This window comes from Aptenodytes forsteri, unplaced genomic scaffold (assembly GCF_000699145.1).
Source record: "Aptenodytes forsteri isolate BGI_AS27 unplaced genomic scaffold, ASM69914v1 Scaffold11, whole genome shotgun sequence".
NCBI lineage: Eukaryota > Metazoa > Chordata > Aves > Sphenisciformes > Spheniscidae > Aptenodytes > Aptenodytes forsteri.
Window position 1 is genome coordinate 1,966,299 of NW_008794155.1, and position 25,240 is coordinate 1,991,538.

Genomic DNA, 25,240 nt, shown 5'->3' on the forward strand with positions numbered 1-25,240 from the left:
TACACTGGAGCAGGGGAAGAGCGTGAGGAGGAAGGAGTGGCAGAGACAATGTGTGGTGGACTGACTGCAACCCCTGTTCCCTTTGCTGCTTGTGGGGAGGTAGAGAAAATTGGGAGTGAAGTTAAGCCTGGGAAGAAGGGAGGGGTGGGGGGAAGGTGTTTTAAGGTTTGGTTTTATTTCTCATGATCCTACTCTGATTAGATTGGTAATAAATTAAGTTAATTTCCCCAAGTCGAGTCTGGTTTGCCTGTGACAGTAATTGGTGAGTGATCTCTCCCTGTCCTTATCTTGACCCACGAGCCTTTCGTTATATTTCTCTCCTCTGTCCAGCTGAGGAGGGCAGTGACAGAGCGGCTTTGGTGGGCACCTGGCGTCCAGCCGGGGTCATCCCACCACATCCAGTCATCCAGGCTACGGTGATTGATTGCTACATTATGTAAAGCAGTGTGGTGGCTGGACTCTGGCTCACAACTCACCATCCAGGCAATAATTACTGCTATCCATTTGGCTGTGTTTAAATAGCCTTATCATAGAGGAACCTATATAAAACTAGTTTCTGTCTGCTTTCTGAATTCTTTCCAGAGAAATTTTGCACTGCAATGCAGTGCCTCGTTTGTCGCAATATCAATCATCCTTTTGTTTTGTGTAGTATCACGTCTATGACTTGACTGTATGTCAGCCACAATAACCAAGGATCTGAATTTACATCTTTGCATTGTTACGGGAAGGGTAAGAAAGAGGGGGGGAAAAAAGCATGTGACCTGCTCATTTAAACCAAAATGTCCAAATAAACAAAATGGTGTTACTTTGCCTACACATATTTTCCTACCCATTTCTCATTGTTGATTTACAATCTTAAGTCCTGTACCTTAAATTTGTCAAGATCCCATTGAACTCTAATCCTTTTCATCAGTGTACTTGATAAATTGCACCGTAGGTTACGTAGCTTAAGCTAGACTTCCTCTACTTTGAATGAAAAAAACCCCATCCAACATAGCCCAGATTTATTAGGTTTCTTTTTCTCCATTGTGGTGTTAATTACTGAGAAACATAAAAGGAGCTACTGGTGATGTCCATCATATGTGTTTTTATGCACTGGAGTTGCCTAATAAGCAGTGTCAGTAGTCTGTGGTGTCCTGCATAGTAGCTACCAATTTATCAGAAATTAGGAAGTGCCATTAAAGTGTTTCTCAGGTTCAGATAACTGGTACTTGTGAAATAGCTACTAATTCAGTGATCCTGTTCTTCATTAAATTATTTAACTACTGCAGAGCTTTGAAAAATTGCCTTTGCAGAAAGTCGTTAATTGCTTTAACAAATAGGAGGATCATATGGAAAGTCCAAGCCAGATTATGAACAAGTAGTTCAAGAGCAGAAAAGGATTGGTGTGAAAAACTTACTTTATTAAAGTGGATATACCAAGTTGATTCAACAGTTTACAGAATCCAATTTTTGTCTTTCTTGTTTGTTTTATTAACACAGCTACTTGTTTGAAAAACTTTTCCTAATCTAAAATATGTAAGAACTATAATAAAAAAAACAATTTTATTGTATAGTTGACCTATGCAGAGAGCGTTTACAGATATTTCTTAATAATTTGATATAAGCTCACAGGCACAAATAATCTAGCATTAATTGAATAACAAAGGAAGGAGAACTTTAGTGGTGGGGGGATTTGAGTGGTGGTTGGATTTGTTACGGGGTGTATCAATAAGCATATAAAATGTTCATTTTCTCTTGGTAGTTTGGGCTGAGGGGTTTTTTTAAGCACTTCAATTGAAAACACAAGTTACATTATATATATTCAAAAGGTACATTATATATATTTTAGTAAATTGTTTCAACTAACTGGCATTGAGGGGTTTTTTTAAGCACTTCAATTGAAAACACAAGTTACATTATATATATTCAAAAGGTACATTATATATATTTTAGTAAATTGTTTCAACTAACTGGCATTTGAAACAACGTATAATTTAATGGATTAATTTTTCTGAAACTTTTGAGAAGACAGATTTCAATTTTGATAACATGCAATTTTTAAACCTCTAATTATGGACTCCTTGTGGTAAAGCTACAAAACACGGTTCGATAGTTGAGTTTGATATTCAGGAATTTAATGTTTAATATCTCTAGTTGTGATCAAAGATAATGCTAGAAGGGAGAAGTGAGAAGTCTGTGGGACTAAAAATGTATTTGAAAGATTTATCAGAAGATGAATTGTTTTAATCATTTGTTTCTCCTGATAAAGTATTCTGTTCTTCTTATTCCACTTGTCATTTATATCAATATGTAACAGTATCTTCTTTATTATTCTTTTGAAATATATAATCTTCTGCTTCCAGATCCATTTGAGGCTTTCATAATTTTTTCTATTCGACACGAGATCAGAAAAATTGATCTTCACAAACGTGACTACAGCCTCTTAGTTCCTGGTTTAAGAAATACAATAGCACTTGATTTTCATTTCAGTCAGAGTTTACTGTACTGGACAGATGTGGTAGAGGACAAAATTTACAGAGGCAAGCTCTCTGATACTGGAGGTATGAATTTAATCTTTAATTTCTTAACAGTAAGAACAACTGCAGTTACAGGGTGTTAGACCTGATAAATTGTAACTGAGCTACCATTCACAGAAACAGAATTTATGATGGCATTCTGCCTTTAAAAAGTTGTATATCTAGATTGTACTTGATGTAGAGCTAGAAAAATACTTTTTGTTATAAAAGTTTCCTCTTGCAATAGGCTATAGGAGGAAGAAAATGGCAAACGCAAAGGGCTGATATTTCTTCCTGTTCCAATGAGTGCAATATTGATTTTTTCATTTTTTCTAATTTACCTTCACCTTATTAAAAAAGTATAAGAATTTATCAGACACCTGATAAATTATCTGCTCTCACTAGGTGAAAGGTTTGGCTTCATAATTTTATAGCATTCAGAAAGACTTGTTCTTTGCCCTGATGACATAATTATGACCTATAACTCAATATAATCTCATAATATATACAAAGGTGTTTTTACAAAATATTCTCTGTTGAAGTGTATATTCAGGTGCTTTCATTCCTGCATGAGCTAACAGGCATAAGTATGTTTAACTTGCTTTTGAAAAAGTTCATGTATGCATTCGTGTGTACGTTCTCTGACACGTTTGTTTTTTGGTTTGGGGTTGTTTTTTTTTCTTCTCCATAGTAGATGGTATTTGTGGGTATTTTTATATCCACAGATCCAGACCAGGAAAGAAATATCCTAGACTGCTAAGTATGTAAAGACAGCCAAAGACTTGCTACTTTTCATTAATGATTGTGGTGTTTGTATAAAACCAGTAAGGTAGTCTGTTGTCGTCACGCTGTATTATAATCACACTATACCAAAACCCAAGTGATTTCTGCGCTCTATTTAAAAAAAAAATTAAAAAATTACTCCCTCAGTCTTGCAGCTGTCAAGAACTGACTTGCATCTGCAAAAAGCACTGTGCCTTCCTGGAAGTCCTGAGGGCTAACAGAGTGCTTCTGTAGTCACAGTTTGTGTGAAAAATTTTGAGACCCTCCAGAGGAAGTATTTGGTAGGGAAGAGCTGTTAGTAGACAGTGACAGTATGAATTGTGCATGTGAATTCGAAGGAACAAAGTAAGGCTATTTATTGTAGAGCTTTTCAAAATGTGTAGTCCAAACAGAGTTCTCCCTGCCATTTCTGTCTTCATCACAATGTTTGTTTTCTCTTTTTCTGATTGAGAAAGAACTGAAATAGAGCTGCATGAGTTTTGTCTAGTATGTCTAGTCACCGGGAGGTGAAGCATGAGCACATCCTTCATAGATGCTGCAAAAGAGGTCCCTGGTAATAGGGCACATGCACGTCTCCTGTGTTACTCTGCATATGATCTCTGACCTTTACTGAATGTTTCAGAGCTTTACTTTCTAAAGCATCAGAGAACTAAAAATTTCTATTACTGTGGAATGAAGTTTATTTGTATATTGCCAAAAGTGTGCTTATTTACAGCAGTCTATCGCATTTGTAAAGAAAAAATGTCACGTGGAACAAAGTGTTATCATCCATCAGATTAATCAAGAATTCAATCCAAGAGCATATGATAGACTGGTATGTCCGTGTTCACTATATCAGACTCTATAGTAGTTCTTTAAGAGTCTCTCTCTCTTTCCCCCCACCCCCCTTTCTTTTTTTTTTAAGGTGTTAGTGCCATTGAGGTGGTAGTACAACATGGCCTGGCCACACCTGAAGGTCTTACTGTAGACTGGATTGCAGGAAACATATACTGGATAGACAGCAATTTGGACCAAATTGAAGTAGCAAAACTAGATGGTACTTTGAGAACAACGTTAATAGCAGGAGCTATGGAACATCCAAGGGCTATTGCTTTGGATCCCAGATACGGGTAATTAGAAAAAGTTTACTTTTTCATGTTGCAAAGTATTTTAAAGATAGAAGTTTAAATGTGAGATTATTTGATTTCCTTTTTTGCTGTGAGTTATAGTTCCTAATTTGTCTTTAATACTTCTTGAAAGTATATTTTGAGTGAAGTCCGTTATTAGCATGTTTTGCCCCAATGCAAAGGGTTAAGAAAAGGTAAGTCGGGAGATACAGGGGTCTATTTGTTGGCAAATTACTTCCCTTGCTATGTGATTGTTTAATTTAATTTTTTAATATGGATGATAGTAACTGAAGCCTTTGGTCTAACCTTCCTGTGTGGTTAATGGATAGATTTAGGTATTGCAAGGTGATTCGTCTCACTTAGAGACTTATTTTTTGGTGGGACTCTAAAAGTATAGCTTAGATGTTACTGGAAGACTAAAAGTTGAGTGAGGTGTAAATCCCACCTTTTGTGTTTGGTTCTCCATCTTTAAAGTGGAGATAATGCTTGCCAACTTCTATCAGTATTTTTCTATCTGTTCATAAGGGATATTCTATAAACTGGAATATTATTAACCGTAGGCAACTGAGTGTAGCAGATTCAGCCTACTACCACAAAGATGTATTTTATTTAATGCCTGTCATAATTAAATGTTTCCAATAAATATTAGAATGTTTTCATAATATCAAACAAAATATTAATTAAAACAGGCCAAAATTGGGTGTTTAAAAAAAAGTGTGCTTAAATTAAAATATTGCCTGATTTTGGTAATATGCTAACACAATAAAAACTGTTTTCCCATAAAGTGTAATTTTAGCAATCATCAAACATATAAATGTATTTCACAATTCCATTTTAAAATCTTAAACACTATCTTAAAAAAATCTTTAAAACACTAACTTAGGATATTTTTGCATCCTTTTAAAATTAGCCTCATTTTTTTTGGCAGAGCAAAAATGACCCATACACACCATTTATATTAAAATTTAAGTCAATAGACTTAAGTAGTGGAAGGGAAGTAAAACCGTTCATGGAACCCTTAACTCCCTGTTGAGCTAGGTGTCAGTTCTGATTCTTTATTGAAATTCAGTCTACTACTACAAAAACTTTACGATTCTTGGAGTTAGAGCAGTGTTTTGAGGCTATATGAAATTACACTGTCATTCCAGAAACCTCATTACCCCATATTGTGTGTAGCTGGATCCTCTTAGGGTGACCAGAAGGTAATGGTCAATAGCTACAGCCCCTTCTCATAATAATTATTCTTTCAGAGAGGAAAAAAAAAAAAAACAAAAACAAAAAAAGCACTGCAAATTAAATGTGGCCAAAGATAACATAAATTACAATGAGTTTGCAGAATCATCATATTTAATTTTCTTTAGGAACCTGCTATGATCTATCACGTGTCTTCACTGAATATTTATTTCAGAAACACTGCTGTGGACGTAAAAATAAAAGTAGATAAAGGTCCCGGATTCTGGGACCTCAGGTCCCTCTGGGACCTAAAATTCCGAATTAGGAAGTACATGCTTTAATGATTAAGGACCCTGCCCTCTCAATTCAGATGCTAGAAAGCTTATTTACAGAGTGCATCACTTATCTATAGAGGTCTTTAAAAAGAGGCATCCTGCTGGCAGAAGAATTGGCAGATAAGTTGTTCAAATTAAATGGTTGGGAGGAAAAATAAATAATCAAATCACCAATCTTCCTGAAACTGAAGGCTTAATCTGCCTTTTGAAAAGGTAGAAGTAATTGAATGCTATGTTTTGTTAAAAGTGAGGAAAGAGTAAAATCTTTGAACGCAGATGGGAACAGCTCTTCAATCTTTTCACAAATAAATACGAATAAACAAACACTGATGTTTCAAAGTAGATGGTTGTGTTAGGATTGCACAAATCCTGTATCCCAATGGAGGCGAGGCTGCCATAGCCCCATGCCTTTGATTCCGACCTGCAGTGAGGCTGAGCATATATTCCCAGTCCACACACACACAGATGCACATACACAACATACATAAATTTATATACATACGCACATGACCGGTCACAAAGGTCTACGCAGGCAGAAACTCTCAGCACTGAGACAAACAGCACCAATGGTCTCATCCTGTTAACCTCTCTGGCTGTTAAGGATGAAGGTCTTTTAGTGGGAAACATATATGTATGTGTAATGTGGATTCCTCCGGTAGCTGGGTATAGACAGTCCGTCTACCCGTCGGCTGGCCCTGGGATCGCTCGGCTGCCCAGCTGCTGGCTCCGGGACGTGTGAGGCCCCGAGGCTGCAGCCCCACACCAGTTGCTGGTGAGGACCCATCACACACATGGCCGTAGCTGGGCATAGGCCCCCAGTCCCACCCAGTAGCTGGCCCTGGATCCCCGCTGTCCCCCGCTGCCACACACACACACGTGAGCGTCTCTCAGTCAGGCCCCAGACCTCACTGAGGTTCTCTCTGCCAGTTAGCCTGGCCCCCCCTGCTCCTTGGAGTAGCCAACTCCCCCAGGTGCCTCGCTCCCAGAGACGCACGCAAACATCTGGCTGCCATCCATTTAACCCACTCACCAGTCGGGCTTCACCTTCGCCAGCGATCGCACACTGACAGGCACACCCTCGCTCGCTCCAGTTGCCGGCACCCCAGACGTACAGGCCCTGTGAGCTGTCGTCCGGCTTCGGCCGCCTGCACCCAGTCTGTACACGCAGCGTGGACACAGAGCAGGGACCCTCACCCAGGGAGAGAGTTAGAAATGGAGTTTGGTGGGCAGACAGGCCTTTTTATACCCTTATCCCTTATTATTTAAATGTAGCGCCTACTACTGTTCGCAGGCACTAAATGGAGAGGCCTTACTAGAATATATGTTCAGGACTGAAGCTGTCTGATGTTACTTGTCAAAAGTTTCGTTACAATTAGCTCTTTACAACTAATTAGAAGTTTTCATATCAAAGGTATTCTTTTCCTTTAACAAATTAAAAAAAAATTGTGTGTTGTTGAAAACTTGATAAGCTAAGAACAGTTAGAGTGTATTTTTGGCCTTTTGGTGACACTGCTTCTGTTACTTAACAAGAAAGTTCTTTGGTTATACAGGTGAAAGCTCTCCTTATTGGAAAAAAATCGGAGATAGTACATAACTGAGAGAGCCTACCATACAACAGATCTTTTCAGTTTTCTTAGCGAGACTAATCTGCATAAAATTCGTTAGTGACATACCAAAATCTAGGGGTCTTCATTGGAACACTCTTATTAATAAATGGAAATCTCTAATTTATCATGTTCCTTAATACCTGCCACCTCTTCGCTTTCTTCCCTCCCCATCCTCCTCATCTGTGCATTGCTTTCAAAGTCTCTCATTATAATTTTCTTTAATGAGCTGGGTTTCTAATTATAGAAGGAAGACAAGACAAGCTGTTACTTGTATTAATGGACATGAAAAAGGGAACGCTATTAAACTTCTAGTTTTTAGAAAACTGCTTGAGTTTCATGATTGCTCTAACACTAATAATGAAATATTACCTCCATGTTACCCTATTACTTGAAGAAATTTATATAGTTGCCCATATTCATCTATGTTTATTCCTTTCATTTAAAACATGTGAGCGTTTGAACTTTTTTCCCAACTATTGTCATATTGAACCATTTGAAATTATTCTGCATGCCTTAATGTTTTCTTCTATCTCTTTTCTCTTCCTTTTCCTCTCACCAGAATTCTGTTTTGGACAGACTGGGATGCAAATTTTCCTCGCATTGAATCCGCTTCCATGAGCGGAGCGGAAAGAAAGATCATCTATAAAGATATGGATACTGGAGCCTGGCCTAATGGCCTTACCGTAGATCACTTTGAAAAAAGAATAGTATGGACAGATGCCAGGTAAAGTGATAACAGTATTTTTAGTATCTGTTTATAAATCCTTATTCTTGCATACAAAAATATGAACTACATTGTAAGTGGAATGTAGTTATGTACATTAGGTACATAAAGAGTCTTCTGTGCAAATGTACAGTATGTGCTTGCCTTTAATTGCGTTACTGTTCTACATAATTTCTGCATGGTCTTCATGGTCTGTACCAGCAGACCTTAATGGCCCTTACCAGGCTTCTCAGGGACCTCCTTCCACACGTCCTGCCCATGGTCCCAGGAGCCTATTTCAGCCCAGCCCTGGAGCTCGGCCCCTGCCTGCCTGACACCACTGAATATACAAAGCAAGTGACGCACGATGCAATCGCTCACCACCCACCGACTGATGCCCAGACAGTTCCCGAGCAGCGGTCACCCCTCCCCTGGCCAACTCCCCCCAGTTTATATACTGAGCATGATGTCATATGGTATGGAATGTCCCTTTGGCCAGTTTGGGTCAGCTGTCCTGGCTGTGCCCCCTCCCAGGCTCTTGCTGGCAGGGCATGGGAAGCTGAAAAGTCCTTGACTAGTGTAAGCACTGCTTAGCAACAGCTAAAACATCAGTGTGTTATCAACATTATTCTCATCCTAAATCCAAACCACAGCACTGTACCAGCTACTAGGAAGGAAATTAACTCTATCCCAGCTGAAACCAGGACACATGCTCACCTCTCTCGAGGGTGGTGGGATGTGGCCCTGCACAGTGAAGCCTCTGCCCTGCCAGCTGTGGTATCACCCATGGCTCCTGGCTCCCTGTGCTTTAGAGAGCAGTCGCCCATTTGTCCTCCTTGACACTTACACATGGAAGACCCAAGCTATTTCATTATTTTTTCCATAAGTTCCTCTGAATGGAAACTGATTTTCCTGCTGTATTTTCACAGCGTGGAGGTAAATTTGAATTTAAAAACAGTATACAAGCAAACCAGTATTTCATATCCCTAGTTAAATTAGTAATGTGAACTAAATCATCTCTGAAGTTAATGACTGCGCTGTAAACATTCTTTCGTCTTACCAGTATGTAAGAGTAACGTTTTTAAACATTTTGCACCAATGTCATAATGGTTGTGTGATTTTTATTTTATTTTTATGTAATCTTAAATTTGGCGTTATCTTGTAGATCGGATGCCATTTATTCTGCCTTATATGATGGAACCGGCAGGATAGAGATTATACGGGGTCATGAATATCTTTCTCACCCTTTTGCTGTTTCTTTGTATGGGAGTGAAGTATATTGGACAGATTGGCGGACCAATACACTTGCAAAAGCCAATAAATGGACTGGCCAAAATGTCAGTGTAATACAAAAAACAAGTGCTCAGCCTTTTGATCTTCAGATATATCATCCAAGTCGTCAACCACAAGGTGACTATTTATAGAATAATTAATTATTATTCCTGGGTGGGGGGGAAGTATTATTTTTATATACAAATATCTGTATATGAATTTGTCTTGAACTGACAATTCTTAACTAAATGTCGTATTCAGCACTAGTGTTCCTTGGGTGGTAATAGAATCTTTATTCGAACCAGAAGCTTCATGGGATCAGTGTTTGTGAATATTGCCCATTTGGACTCTTGTTCTTGATCTGTTACAAATATAGCGCAGAACCACATTTATTTAAAAGGCTTCCAGCTTATTTTGTTAAGTGGAGTAACTAGTCTGACAGAAGTAAACATAACAACGTTAGCTGTCTTTCTCTTGCTTCTCTCCAGAGGAAGATGAACTTTTCTGTGAAATAAACTGTGTATACAGTTGTTAGTTGTAAATATTCACTTTGTGCTATAAATTGTGTTGTAAATATTCACTTTGTGCTATAATTTGCCTTAATTTACTCATTCACTTGTCTGTCTCTATTTTCTTCTCAGTCTTCTTGTTCACTCTTAGGACTGCATAATTTAGATTCCACCGCTGCAGACCACTACTTTTCTACCTAAATAGCCTCAATTGGGTGTTGTCTATAAACTGACGCTTTTCCAAAGCGTATCCTAGTCACCTAACAGCTCTTATTTTAAAATAACATCTGCAGTTTTCAATTTCAAATTAATACAGTATGTCTTTCATGGGAGAATGAACTTAACCTGCTGGAGGCATGAGTTTGGAGTTTAAAACTTCAAGAAGCATCAAAACGTATTTTTGGTGTGGATAACAATCAAAACTGAAAGGAAGTTCACAGTATATGCATTAATTAAATAATGGGAAATTCTTTAATCATTTCTTGATACATTATTTTGTAACTTTAATGTCCGATTTTCATCTGTTTGAAGCTTACCTCTTCATGTGTATATATTTCCATTTCAATTTTATATCAGCTTTTATAGTATAACATCCATTTATACCAGAGCACTGCTATATAATTATGGTAAGGGCATAGGCTTTGTCGTTAAATAGATAGTCCAAGAGTAGTTGTGTATTTAGTAATCTTCAGCTACTATAACTTAAGATAAAACTGTATGAATCTGGAAGATGAAAACTGACCAGATTTTATCTATCTGGTTTAATTAAATTGAATATTTAATTCCTAATGAAAAATGCAGGAACCTGCTAAAACTTAGCTCCTTGAGACAGATTTACATAGGTAAATGTCGCATAGGTAAAAAGGCTAATGATTTAATTTCAGCTGAAGCGTCAAATGGTTTTATCACTGAATAGTGAATCTCTCATTCAGATGGTAAATATTTAGTCAAGAAATTTAAGTTATTGGCTTCAGTGGCCGTACACGTGAAGGTTCATGAGGACCAAGAAAGAAATCACAGAGTAGCCCATTAGTTGCACATCTAGTATTTTTCTAGAGTATAACTGTATTTATTACTTCTCTGAGGATTATGAGGATTACAAATACAGATACTTTATTTAACTGGTGTAAATATACTTTCCACTCTAATTTTTCTGGCTTCAGTTATGGCAATATATAGACTGTACCTAAGCATGTTGCTAATACCATAAGCAATAATTAAATCCAAATCAATTATAGAGGGACTTGGCACATTTTGCTGTGTTTTCATCCTGATACCTACCTGTTGGTAGCACTATCTGCTACTCGTCCAAACACATCTTCCTGCCTTCCCTCATACTTCCTTTTTTCCCCAACTGCTGTCAAATTGAGGATAGGTGAATCCAAGATACTTAGTACGGTGCTGACAACTGGCAATATTCTTCTTCTTCCTAACAGTTATCTCTACTTCTAACATCATAAAAAAGAGAATTTTAATTGGGCTTTATAGTTCCTCCTTCTCTGACTTTTCAAACATTGAGCTTTTCAAAGTCCCTGTATCCCTGACTTGGGAATCATAAATGTTAATGCAAATACTTGGAAAGTGTTGTTACATAGTCATTTACTAGGAGTCTTTGGACTTCTGGATCAGATGCTTGACTTTATTCTATGTGAAATAATGTGGATGAGGTGGTTAGCTGAAGTAGTAATGAAAGGATGTGATAGGATGCTGAGCAGGAGAAAATGGTCACGATTAAACTTCCTCAGTTATTTTGTTGGAAGGATACTTGCAGATCAGTTCTCTCAGTGGATGCCCATGTAAAATGAAAAACTAAATAAGGTGATATTTTTCGATACAACTGTAGCTACGTTGATGTTTAAAATAAATTTAAAGTTACAAACCCAAATATAGGACAGGAAGACATTATAATATTGCTGACAATTTCAAAACCCATTCTTGGAAAGAGATACATTAGAGTATTGATCAAAAAGAGAACAGAGCTCAGAACCTCTCAACCGCAGCTGAAATGCCAGCTTTCTCAAGATAGTCCAATTCTTCAATGTAGCTTTGTTATACACGTGTAGCAAATCTATTAGTTGTATCAGCCATCAGAGGGAAGAATTAAGTCTCTGTAGGCTTTTTTTATATTTTTATATCAATAACTCACAGGTTATTTGTAAACAACAAAACAGATCATCCAGAACAGAACAAGTCATGATTAATGAATGAGGTGACTTGCCCTCTTACTGATTTTATACATATGTTTAAGTTTACTCCAGCAACTATTCTTCTGCAGGGGTCTTATTGTCTCCTATCTCCCATAAGCTGTTCATTCTTTCCTAGTAACTTCACCGTCTCTAATTCTCCATCACCTGTCTTTGACTTTCTGTAGGTTATTTAGTGTAAATGGGCTTAAGGATACCTATTACCTACGGTGTGAATAATACGTGTTTTATAGATATCACATCTATAGTAATGCATAGTTAATATGTGAATAAATACTTAAACAAATACATTTTACATATATGTACTTCACATATGCAAATGCATATGTACATTTTCCCCTTATTTTTATAGGTTTGAGTTCAACATTACATTCTGACATGCTTGAGGTACCACCAGGTGCATTATCTATTAGTAAATTAAGTTCTGTTGTTACAGGATACATCTTCTAGCTATAGAAGCTCTTGGGATGTGCCCTGGAAAATACCGATGCTGACAAAAGAATTGAATATGTGTTTTTATTGTGAGATATAACAAAGGACAGTGACTTAATTTGTATGTAAATATAGGAAAGTAAAAAATACTACTGGAGGATGACCACCAATTAGTCATAGAACGTTCCATGATCTCTGGATAAATTTCAACTCTTTTGCCAAAAAGTTGACGGTAGTAGAAACTACTTTAAAACTCGTATCACGTATACTTGATTTTTTTAGTATTGAGAAATGATACTTTGTTTCTCTTCTCACCCAGGGTTTGTAGTGCTCGGTAAGCTATTCAGACTTTTATGTTAGTAGGTTCTGAGCAATCTTTATTTGAAAACATTAAATCCTGACACTTTTGTATGGCTCTGTAAATGTCTTAGAACCCAGTTCTGCATTAGTTATACCTAGAAGACTATGGATATAGCTCTAATGTAAATGAGTACCAGCAAGTAAAATTCTCCCTGCGCACTAGTTGTCAAAAGATTTGAAGAATGCTCTCTAATAGCATGCATTGAAAAAAGGAGAGCAATGAATACAACTCACTGTTAGTTCGTGAGTCTAAGCATGATGACAACTGTGATAAGGACTCGCAGTGAACAGCTCCTAATCTACCTTGCAATGTGTGACATATGCTGCCAGGATACATTTTTTTGATGGTTTTATTTTAAAATAATAATGAACTTGCATTAAAGAAGAATGTTACTGTTTTCAGTGGATGTGAAGTTCCTTGGGCTTTATTACTTTTTGAAATAAGTAAATAAGAATTTACTTTTTAGGCCAGGGTACTGTTCTAACAAAGCTGCCCGACTTCTGGACAAAAGAGTATGTATGCCCAGGATCTTAAAATACGGGTGGAGTAAATATGCATCTCTGCACACCCCTTTCAAGTAATGGTTTTTGCTATTTTTTATAATTAGTCACTTCCCAAACTTTGGGATTTGAGGAACTGTGTTCTTTATTTGGTGTTTTCACAGTAGCAGTAGGGTTCCCATTAGCCATTTCTTGCTGTCAGAAAAAAACCAACTATTTTCTGTTTGGACTGGGGCCAGGCAACGTCTTTAGAGAGAGACTATAGCCTAGGGAGACATCCGTCAGTATTCCATAGTCATAGATACCTTGGCCTCAAGGCAAGGTATAAGCCGTAGACGAGTTTTCAGCAGTTATTTGCCAGAATCAAGAAGTTCAAATACCAAGTTGTGTAATTGCAGCTTTTATTTTATGATGTCGAAAACACGAGGTTCCGATTTATGATTGGCCTTCTGGGTTTGCTCTAAGCTATTCTCTTTCAATGGAAGCAATTTCTTTCTACATATCTCCAGTACCTAGCTTTATCGGAGCTAGAGAAAAACGGTGATACTATGTGATTACTTCTTAATTTTTCTTTTGAATTTGTAGCAATTTTGCAATAAATGAAACAAGATAGCATGCAGTTTAGAATCCCGAGATAAAATTAACAGTAGATTTACACTGCAAAATGTCAGTATAAAAACAGCACTGAAGGACAAACATTTTGTATTCTCAGCTCCATAGGTATATATCTGGGTCACCTGTGTAGTTGAAAGGTTATTAGCTTTTAAAATACTTCATGCAACTTATTTTGACTGAAATAAAGTAGAGCAGAGCTAAATAAATTCCTGTAGCCCAAAGCAACTTTATTTCAGTTAATCTAGGACAGATGCTAATTTAAGGTAGTGAAGTTACAGCAAGATGTTTGTACGGATGATAGGTTCATCTGTTAGTAAACCGCAGGGGATTGTGGAAGGCTTCATGATCTAATGCAGAATGATGTCACATCTCAGGAATATCAGTTTGAGACCTACTCATCTTTACAGAACCAAAGCTGTGTGTCAGGAATGCTATTAACATAGCAAACACAGGTTTTCTGGGAAGAATATTTTCTCAACTACCATTATATTTTAAAAATCTACTTGCTGCAAAGAACAAGGTCTTCCGTTTTAGGCACAAGAAGTGGTACTTGTACCATGAGGTATACTACGGAGGACAGTGATGAGAGGAGTAAATATAGTGCATTGGAAAGATCACAACTTGCCTAACACATTCCCCAGTTTTTTGCATTTCTCAAGGGTAGTACTTTGAATTTAAAAGAAAAACATGCCCATGACATTCTTTTTCTTTTTGCAGATTGAATTTTTATAGCCTAAAAATCAGGACAAGCAGTATAATAACTGCTGAATATAAAGTGTATTGGTACCACCAGGCTCTTTTGTAATTAAAACATGAAAAACATTTAACTTCATAGCGCTGTTTTGTTACAGTATTCTGTTAAGGCCTGGATTGCTGTTTAAAATAAATAACTTTTTACAGAAATGTAGCTTAAGATGCACATGAACAAAGTTTTGGCTATTTTATTTTGGAGGGATTTTAAAAATTTTATTAGTTTGAGATTTTATCATAACCTTTTTGTGTACATTCTTTTTATTTCAAAACCAGCAGGAAGATTGGTATATGTATCATGCAAAATATATACAATCTTTCTGAACTTTAAATTGGATTCCTTTGTGCCTTGTGAAAGTTCCATTTTTGTTTTAGGAATTATAAAAGCAGTCTTTCTTACCTTTGTCTTAACTCAGCATCCCGTCTTTGACAATGGCTGATCAGTGCCTACAGGAAAGTATGCGCCTGGGGAAGAGAACAGCCATGCTCCTCCCGTGTAGCCTGTCAGCTTCCAGTAACCTGCAACTCGGTGATTTTTGAACCTCAGATGGTATCTGTGCTTCAAAGGCTTTAAAGCCTTTGACTGATTCCTCTTGCATGAACTTTTCAAGCTGACTTTTGAACTTACACAAACTCTTGATGTCTACAACTTTTTGGGCAGATGGCTCTGGTGCGTAACTACGCACTGTGTGAGAGAGGACCTCATCTTGCTTGTTTTGACCCTAATACTTGATAATTCTGTTCAGCGTGTCCTAGCTCTTGTAATGAGAGGGGTATTGGACAGCCATTTCATAAGTATAAATATAATCTGTTGCTTCAGAAAAGGATCTTTTAGGTATGGATGCTATTTCAGTGCTCATCCTCGTGTATGTAACTTGAGGTTGTTTTTTTCCTTGTATATTAGTAGATATGTATTGAATTTTATTAGAAGTTTTATTTCTCAGTCACTCTGTCACGTAACTCTTGTGTAGCTTTTCACACTTGGATTTAATTTTATACTTTGTTACTGCTTTTTTGTTACTTACTCTAACAGTAAATTTCTGATTTTTTTAAGTTTTCTATAAAGCATAGCACCTGCTCCTAAAAGTACTATTGGCTTTGGCCTTTCCACGTGGTAATACCTTAGCATTACAACATTTGTTATTCTTTTACATCTGCATTTCTTATCTGCCTAATATGTCAGTATGCTTTTTTAAGGTCAGTCATTCCAGGCAGTCCCTTCTTAGCTTTGGACTTATATCATTAATTACATTTTTCTCTGTTTGTTTTTTTGCAGTACCCTTTCATCTCAAACTGTACACTGGGGGGGGTGTGTGAAACAGAGAGATTCATTAACAAGAGCTCCAGAATTACCATAAAGCTATCATACCGTATACAATACAGTATCATGAAGAATTGCGCTAACTTTGAGCTAATAATATTCTTGTTTATTTTGTTTCATGGTGAATATGTAAATTTTTGTTAGATGGTATACTGACTAATTCTTCAAGTGAATGATTAAAAACTGAAGCAGAAGTAGTGAATATAGGAAACAAATATGTGTTTTAGAACTAATGCATTCTCTGATGAGTCCTAAGTTGCAAATTCCAAAGATTAATGCTAAAATAATCAGATATAATCGGATACAGCAGAAGGATCTTTGGCCCTATGAAAAGCAATACTACAGAAAGTATTGACAGTGAGCAGAGGATTAGATCTATAACTGGTTTTATATATGAGTGGGAATAGATTGCCAGAAATTTAAAAGTATCCTTTTGGTGTTGCTGTAGTGCATATATTTGAAGGTGTAGGCAGAACTTAATCATGTCGCGCACCATTAAAGTGTAAGATTAAAATTTTGCCAAGCTAAAATCTGATGCCAAGCAGGGACAGGTTCAATATGAAGTTAATATGGACGATAAGTTGGTCCATAGTGAATGCACATTCAGAGGTTGTCAGAGTAACTGTTAATTTGTCAACTGGTGAAATAATGAGGGTTTTTTTAAGGGTTACTGGTCAAGAAAAATAAACATTTTGTTTAAATAATGTTTTAGAGAGCAGTCAAGAAGAAATATGATGACAGAGAGTGACATATGTATATCTGTGCACAGTACTGTAAGAGAAATAGATTGACAAGAAACCAGCAGTGGAACTCAATTAAATAATGCAAAAGGCTGGCCAGTTGGTGAAAATGCCAGTTGTGTGGATTGCCGTGATCAAAAGGAAAATAGATTGGTGGAAATGATTAGGAAAGGAATAAAGAACCACAGATAGTGAACTGTGATGCTGTATAAATCCATATCACTCCCATATCTTGGATGCTGTATACGGATCATATAAAACATACTGAGAAGGCTTGACAGGCTGATCAGGAGTATAGGAAAGGTTTTTGTATGAGGACAGGTAAGCTGATGCTTCTTGAAATACAGCTTATAGACAGGCTTCTAGACAGATGGCAGTCTGTGAAATCATAAATGGCATGGCGAAGGTGGATGAGGAATGGTTATGTGGTTACTCACAATAGAAATAGAAGGAAGTATTAAAACTAGCACAAGGAAATAAAAGAGCCAAATTTTTGAGAGTCAAAGCAATAGCATACCTATTTGCCTTCAAGAGAATTAGTTTTTATTAGAAAGTAAAGAACGGGCTTAGCTGTTATTCAGTGAAAGCGGCTTAGCTGTTATTCAGTGAAAGCAGTATGAATATGAAAGGAATATATACATATGTACTGGTATAAGTAATTTTTAGATCATGGTAGTTTACTCCTCCAATTGTGCATGCACGTGGAAACAAATGCGTCTGCTTTATAACACTTCTTTTTCCACCAATTTTGTATTCCATGATATATGAAGGGAACTGTGATGTGGGCAGATAGTACACAAATTGTACTGTCTCCTCTTTGTTGATGCTCATAGCACACTTTAACCACAACTCTTTCTTTAACGTGACCATTAACCAGCACACCTTTTATTTTTTCTTCTGTATGTTCTATTTGAATTCCATACTCAAATAGCAACTTTGGTAGAGAAAAACGTAATGCACTACTTGCACAGAAGACAAGATAGGAATTATTATTCTTAGGCCCTAAGTAGATCCTTGCCACGGCGGTTGTATGCATATAAAGAGGTTGAGGTTCCACTGAAATTACTGTTTTATATTGGCAAATAAATTAAAGGAAATGCTGTTTTACAGAATGTATGACTAAATTTTAAATCTTGCAGCAGCAGTGTTAAGAATGCCAAAAAATGCAGGTTGAACCACTAGATCAAGGATCCTGAGATCCCTTACGACCAAAATGATTCTATGATCTCCTTCACAATATTGTCAAAACCCTAAATTATGTTTCATTTTTGATGTGAAGTTCATAGGGATAGATGACTTATATTTACTAATATTAATAGTCCATTAATAATTGATTCTTATCCTGAAGGGCTCCTGGAACCTTCTTAACTTCAGTCTCTTTTCCTCAGCTCCACATTTTTTATCTTCCACACCAAGTTGTGACCTTATTAAAAGAGATCACCCCAGATTTTTTCACATTGTTACTACAGTCACAAGGAAAGTGATGATATTAATTAAACATTTCTCTATTGTAATTTTGGGGAAAGCCAGAATCAAAAATAGTCATTGAATAAGGATAATAAGGTATTTACAGTCCATTAGCAGTCAAAGATGATACTAATTCATTAACCAGGAATAAATATTTTTAAGCTTATTGGCCCAGCTGACTTTTTGTCAGAGGTTTAGAAGAGCTGACCGGGAGGATATGGGATGCTTCTTTTCAATAAACCTTGGGATAGCAGGAGAAACTGCGAAGGCTGGGAGAGTGCTGAGTGGCCTCCAGTGCTGCCAGTGTTTGAAAGGGACAAATGGGATGACTTTACAGAAAACTGTAAAAGCCTGTGATTTTTTGATAGAATGATGGAAGATGTTGGATAGAATTTCATTAACCTGTTTATCCAAGGTTTTGAAAGTTTCATTCTTCCTGTAGTACCGGTCAGACAAGTAAGTAGTTAAAGGATTCAGGAGTTGGTGGATAAATTTAAGGAAGCACGCATTGGTGAAAAAGAAATGGTTCAATGAAGCAAACCTTCAGTTTGTCTTCAAATTTTAGTGCTTGAGTTTGAGCTAAATTTATTTCGCGAAGAAATTCATACATCAGATTTCTCTAGTTATCTAATTACTTATATTGCAGGCTAGCACAGCGTTGGAGGAATATATTATAAACTAATTGATTTTGTTAATTATAAGTTTGTCTTTATGAGTCAGTCATTCCCATTTCCCTTTTCATCACTGTTAATTTTCTAAGGTTTTTTAGTAAATGGAAAATTCAACATTACTTTCTGTTTATGCTTGGAACGCCTCTTCAGGAGTGCTCTGGAACTGTGTGTGTATAATAATGAATGAAGATAATAAAAATAGTTTCCAGGTTTTGTAAGACTAAGAAGTTTTCTCCGGTCAGCTTTTCTTTCTGCTCTTTAAAGCCATTTTAGCACATCTTGTTCAATCCGTGAACTGTAAGAAGCTACTTGAAAAAAGCTGCACTTAGGAGAGGTTTTCCTTTGAGAAAAGTAGAAATACTTTGGCATGTTTTTATCATATTATCTTTGCGTGTTAGATTTCCAACTAATATTCTAGTAGGTAGATCAAATTGAGAGGGAACATTGAATTTGCCAAAATTCATTGTATAATCTAAGCTTTGACTCTTCACAAAGTGAAATTTGTTGTTCAGGTCCTCATCATATTAACCCATCATATTTATGCCGCATGTCCTGGTTAGGAGTGTAATTTCTTTATGCCGCATGTCCTGGTTAGGAGTGTACAATTCTTCACATTTAAATGTTATAAATAGACTGCAAAATTAATATCTCACTGGGAAAATTTTATCCAGTGGCTTCATGAAGTTACAATGATAACCTTTGTGGCTGTACTAACAAAAAAAAAAATGCTTGGACAAGAGTTGACTATTAGCCTAGAAAAAGTGATTAGAGTACAAGCTCAGTGAATCAATGAGGCCAGGTTTGTCTTCAAACAGAATTTTCACCACTTTCTCACCAGTGTAGCTTATGCTAGTTTGACAAACCTCAGTTCCAAAAGGTGTTTTTATATTTCGTGTATTTCATTATTCAATTTTAGCTTCCAATCCATGCGCTGCTAATGAGGGCAGAGGTCCATGTTCTCACATGTGTCTGATCAATCACAACAGAAGTGCTGCATGTGCCTGTCCACATCTGATGAAACTGTCTTTAGACAAGAAAACATGTTACGGTAAGTTTTCCTCCCAAAGCCTGACAATTGTATTGATTTTAGAATTTTGAACTATACAAATTAAAATACATAATCTTAAAAACAATCTCTACAGTGCATCTTAAAGATATATGTTAAAGGGACATCTACTTTTTGGGAACTGATAACTTATTCTAATATATGAGGTGTGTGGAGCTTTGATATTACCACAGCCATTTTTTCTGTTGCTTATGCGTATGGTATGTTAGTAAAACTTATCTCTGCAAAACAGAAAGATTTATACTGTGAAGTGCGTCATCAGAAAATGATGAGTCGGGTACACTGAATAACAACAAGGTACTTAATAGCTTAAATCTCTACCTGTTCTTCTAAAGAAGTCTTAGGTTCATTTTCAAGGATTAAGAAAATAAAATGAAGAGCAAGTATTAGACATGCAGCCTTGCAGGGGAGTTTTATAAAAAATGACAATGAACACTTTTAAGCTATAAAAGCCCTCAAAATGTCAAATAATTGTGTCTATTATCTGTAAAACCTTGTACTACATTATTAATCAACACTGAAAAGAGTAATCTTTTCAGTGTTGATTAATAATGTTTAGGAAATACAAAAAAAATATTTTGTCGTATCAAGGATATTGCAGGGAAAAAAAGTTACCTCTACTGTTCATTCACAGACCTTTGCTCCAATAATTTAGATTTTTGAGATTAAAAAAACAGAGTTCTGTTTTGCATTGAATGTATCACCTGTTTTCATTAGTGGATGTCTAGATTAGAACAATCGATGTGTTCTTATCTTCCACCTGTTTGCCTTTCACTACTTACACGTTGTGGAATTCCTCCTGAGTTTTGTTGTTCGCAAAACTTCCCTGTTACAGTGATACTCTGTTCCCCCGAGATACCAAATGTTAATATCTGTTATGATGTGCAAATGAAACAGTATTTTTTTTTGATTGGGATAAGTGGGGTAAAGTTTTTTTTATATCATTTAACCTTTTTTCCTTAGACTTGCACAAGGCCATATTGATTTAGTGGTGTAGTAACTTCTTCTCCAGTGTCCAGAATTAATGCATTTTTCCTGTGATTTTTATGCTCTGTAACATACTTTATTTCTCAAGTATCACTAGGCTGCAGGTTTTCTGGAGATACTAAATCATTTCCTATAAACTTTATTTACACATTTGTAAAGTGATCTCAAATAAATGACTTTGACGTCTGTTACCAGTGTCGTGAAGAGGATGAGGAGTAATGTTTTCCTTTTTTCTTACAGAAAGGAAGAAATTTCTTCTTTATGCAAGGCGTTCAGAAATAAGAGGGGTGGACATAGAAAACCCGTACTTCAACTTCATCACAGCCTTCACTGTTCCTGACATTGATGATGTGACAGTCATAGATTTTGATGCTGTTGAGGAACGCTTATACTGGACTGATGTGAAAACACAGACCATCAAGCGTGCCTTCATTAATGGCACTGGCTTAGAAACCATTATTTCAAGAGGTAAATAGCATAACATTGAAGTAAAAATAATTAATTATAGGTAAACGTGTGTTAAAAGTATGCTAAAGTATGAGTGTGCAAGTTCTTGTTAGGTATACCTTTCACTGGTATTGGATAATTGATCTAAACAATAAGAAAGCACAATTTTGTTCATTTTATTGATTCATAATTCATTTTTATTTATATAAATTGAGATATAATTGTAACATTGCTTTTATACAAGATTGAAATGTGTAGTAAACAATGGAAGTAGTGTCTTCTGGGGAAGGTAGAAAGAATAAAGATGAAAATCAGAAAAATAACAGCATCCTGACATAGCTTTGCATTGAAGAATTTCATGTGGATTTTCTATGTCCTTTGGCTATCTGTGCTGACCTAGCGAAGAAATTAGCTCCATCAGAGCTATTTTTAATTTCCAGTCCATGTAGATCTTTCGGCTTTGGCACCATCGGCGAGATACACGATATGGTAGCTTGGTAATTTTGGTGATACTGCTGTTATGCATTTACCTGTTGCCGTCTTGCAACATGTGTCATGTTCAAACTGATTGCCATCAGGCTGTTTGCAGTACTTGAATGCCATGAGGAAATGGAGTCTTTTGATTCTGTGTCTTTGAATCCTGTGTACGTTTGTTCTGTTGTTGCTGCTTCAGTTACTTAAAATACTGCAATTCAGGATTTCCTTTTTATTGAGCTTTTTCAGTACAGGTAGGTTACTTACAGCAATAAAAGGAAACTTAAAATATTGCAAGTGGAAAATCATGACTGGCAGTTTTTTTCTGCAGCTAACACCATTGTTCCAACGATTTTGCTCTGTACTTTTGAGTACAGAAACTTAATGGATTGTAAAGTCTATACCCAATTGCTTCAACCCTATGTCAGTAGCTCCGGTATTAAAGTTTAATATATTAAAGATACTGTTTGTTGTCCTTGCTAGTGGTGTGTGTGTGTGTGTTTGTTTGCAACCACTGTCAGTTCCTCTCCTGGCAGCACATAGTGTTCTTCTATTTTGTAATATAACTACCTGCTTGAAAATAGGAAACATATCTGACAGGGACTATCTGGAGGCAAATTTTGCAAACTCTGGTTCCTCAACTGTTAAATGTATGTTTGAAGGGGAAGAGGAGAAAAGAAATAAATCACTTCTGTAAGATCAGACCTTTTTCGATTTTGAGAACAAATTAAAAAAAAATGAAAGTACTTCGTTAGTTGATTATTTGGGGACTTCAGAAAATTACAGCTCTGCCTCTGGTATCGCTTTAGAAGAAATTTGTTCTGTATTAGCATATTTTGGGAAATCATTGGACAAATATGGCAATATCCTCACTTGACTATGTAGATTGATGAATTCGTTTATTTTGTGTGGGTATCTTTATTTTTCTCCTGCTATCTCAGAGACGACTTTATTAACAATTGGAGATGTTTTTCAGTACCAGTAATGAGAACAAGGTTTAGAGTGCCTCTTAGAGCTCTTCTTTACCTCAGGAATTGAGGTGCCCAAAAGAGAAAGAATTGTTGGTTTTTTTAAATGGTAGTAGAACAAAAACATTGTTTACTACATAAAATATATAGTGAAAAGTCACAAAACTTGTCAGGAAACTTAATGAAACTTAAAGAAACATACTATGTGTGAGTGTTTCTGTTTATCAGCATTCTTTCACATTCTTTTTATTATGGTAGCTTTTGTGTTGGAGTTGTTTTGGTATTTTTTGTGCCAGATGTAACTTATTATATATAAAATTTGCAAAATTATGATGTTCTGAGACATCAAATATTGTAAAGACTACTTAATATGTGTAAATGATCTCATTTCCTTAGTTATATTTTTATACTTCTTATAAGAACATAAGAAGCTTTGTAAGCACATACTAGTGAGATTCTCTTTGCATGAAGTCTTATGCCAATGTCACAAAGATGTCAAAGTCATACTTTAATCTTTTTAAGAGTATGAAATGCTTGTTTTCTAGTTCCTCCAACCAAAAAAAAAAAAAAAAAAAAAAAACAAAAAGGCAAGGAATCAGTTTAAAATGGGTCGGGGCTATGTATTCGATGTCCTTTGTTGCATTCTCTAAAGTTGGCAAACTTCCTAATGCCCCATCGTCGTTTGACCTTATGTATATGCAAGTCAGTGCACAGCCACATCCATGTTAGTTTGTCAATGATAGTAATTCTGTCAGTGGAAGTAACCACATTAAGTTGACAAAGTGATAATGTATAAACTACGAACTATATTAAGTCACCCTTGGCCTCTTTCCTCGTCTACAAAGATGCTGGCCAGTATGAACCATTGCTATGCCAAGGCAGAACAGCATGTTGGTATCTAGATCTTGAGCAGTATTTAAGGCAGATATTAACATACATTAACTTTTTTTTTAATCAATATCTTGATAGGAAGACTATCACATACAACGACACTTGTGAAGCTACCAAATTAATCATATCTTACTCATGTTTTGCTGCCGCAGATAATACTGGTGGTGTGGGTTAACCCCAGAAGGCAGCTAAGGACCCACACAGCTACTCGCTCACTCCCTACAGTGGGATAGGGAAGAGAATCAGAAGGGTAAAAGTGAGAAAACTCATGGGTTGAGATAAAGACAGTTTAACAGGAAAAGCACAAGCTGCATGCACAAGCAAAGTAAAATAAAGAATTCATTCACTTTTCCCATTGGCTGACAGATGTTTAGCCATTTCCAGGAAAGCAGGGGAGTAAGTTGGAGTCTTCAAAGTCTTCAGAAATAAAACCAAAAAACTTCTTCCGTGATGTAGCTACTTACCTACTTACGTGCTATAGAACTATGCTATAGACCAGTGGTTTTAATTCAGATATTCTGCAGTGAGCCTTCCTGGTGCTAAAGAAGGAAAAGTAGGCTTCTAAACTTCAGCATAGTTTTCTTTTAGAAAGCCACTTAATGTTCTATATGTAAAGTATAAGTCACAACTAAAGAAATATGAACCTTCCTCTTATGTCATGAGTAATATTTATGTTTATTAAATATGATTGTTGAACTGCCTAGTGGAGGCTAACTCATTCTACATCATCATCTCTTAAAAAAACCCACAACAAACCACACTTTTTAATAGTGCACTGAGTAATAAATGCTTTATTAAGTAGAAAAATACACTGCAAAAATTCAGCAGTGATTGTTATTTTTGGACAATAGGTTTTATGCTAATTTTTAAAGAAGTATTTATGGAGGATTTCTCAAATCTTCACTGCATTTTCCATGTTCTTATTACAAGTGTATCAGGCCCAAGAAGAAAAATAATGATTATTAATTCTTGGCAACTAGTTTATAAATACATCTGAATAGAAAATTGCACAATATTGTTAACAAACTGTAGAAGAATTTGTGGGTTTTTTTTTTCTCCAAGACTGATAATCCAGAAAGAAAATCAACAGAACAACTGCTTTCACTTTTTGCAGACATTCAGAGTATCAGAGGTCTTGCAGTGGATTGGATATCACGTAATTTGTATTGGATTAGCTCAGAATTTGATGAAACACAAATTAATGTGGCACACTTAGACGGTTCCTTGAAAACCTCAATCATCCATGGAATTGATAAACCCCAGTGTCTTGCAGTTCATCCAGTAAAAGGGTAAGATATCTGTAGCTTTTAAAAATAAACTACGGTAAAGCTCATCAGAAGATTTCTTCTTTGTTCAGATT

General features: G+C 36.2%; 1 protein-coding gene across 1 annotated transcript in view; it reads left to right on the top strand.

Annotated features, from left to right (window-relative positions):
- The window catches only part of LRP1B (LDL receptor related protein 1B), a 676,318-nt gene that overhangs the window by 419,031 nt on the left and 232,047 nt on the right, over positions 1–25,240 (top strand). The window contains exons 26-32 of the mRNA XM_019472156.1: positions 2,346–2,543; positions 4,186–4,390; positions 8,062–8,226; positions 9,371–9,615; positions 19,964–20,095; positions 21,341–21,568; positions 24,995–25,169. Of these exons, the coding sequence (XP_019327701.1) occupies positions 2,346–2,543; positions 4,186–4,390; positions 8,062–8,226; positions 9,371–9,615; positions 19,964–20,095; positions 21,341–21,568; positions 24,995–25,169 (1,348 nt within the window). The remainder of the gene's footprint in view (positions 1–2,345; positions 2,544–4,185; positions 4,391–8,061; positions 8,227–9,370; positions 9,616–19,963; positions 20,096–21,340; positions 21,569–24,994; positions 25,170–25,240) is intronic.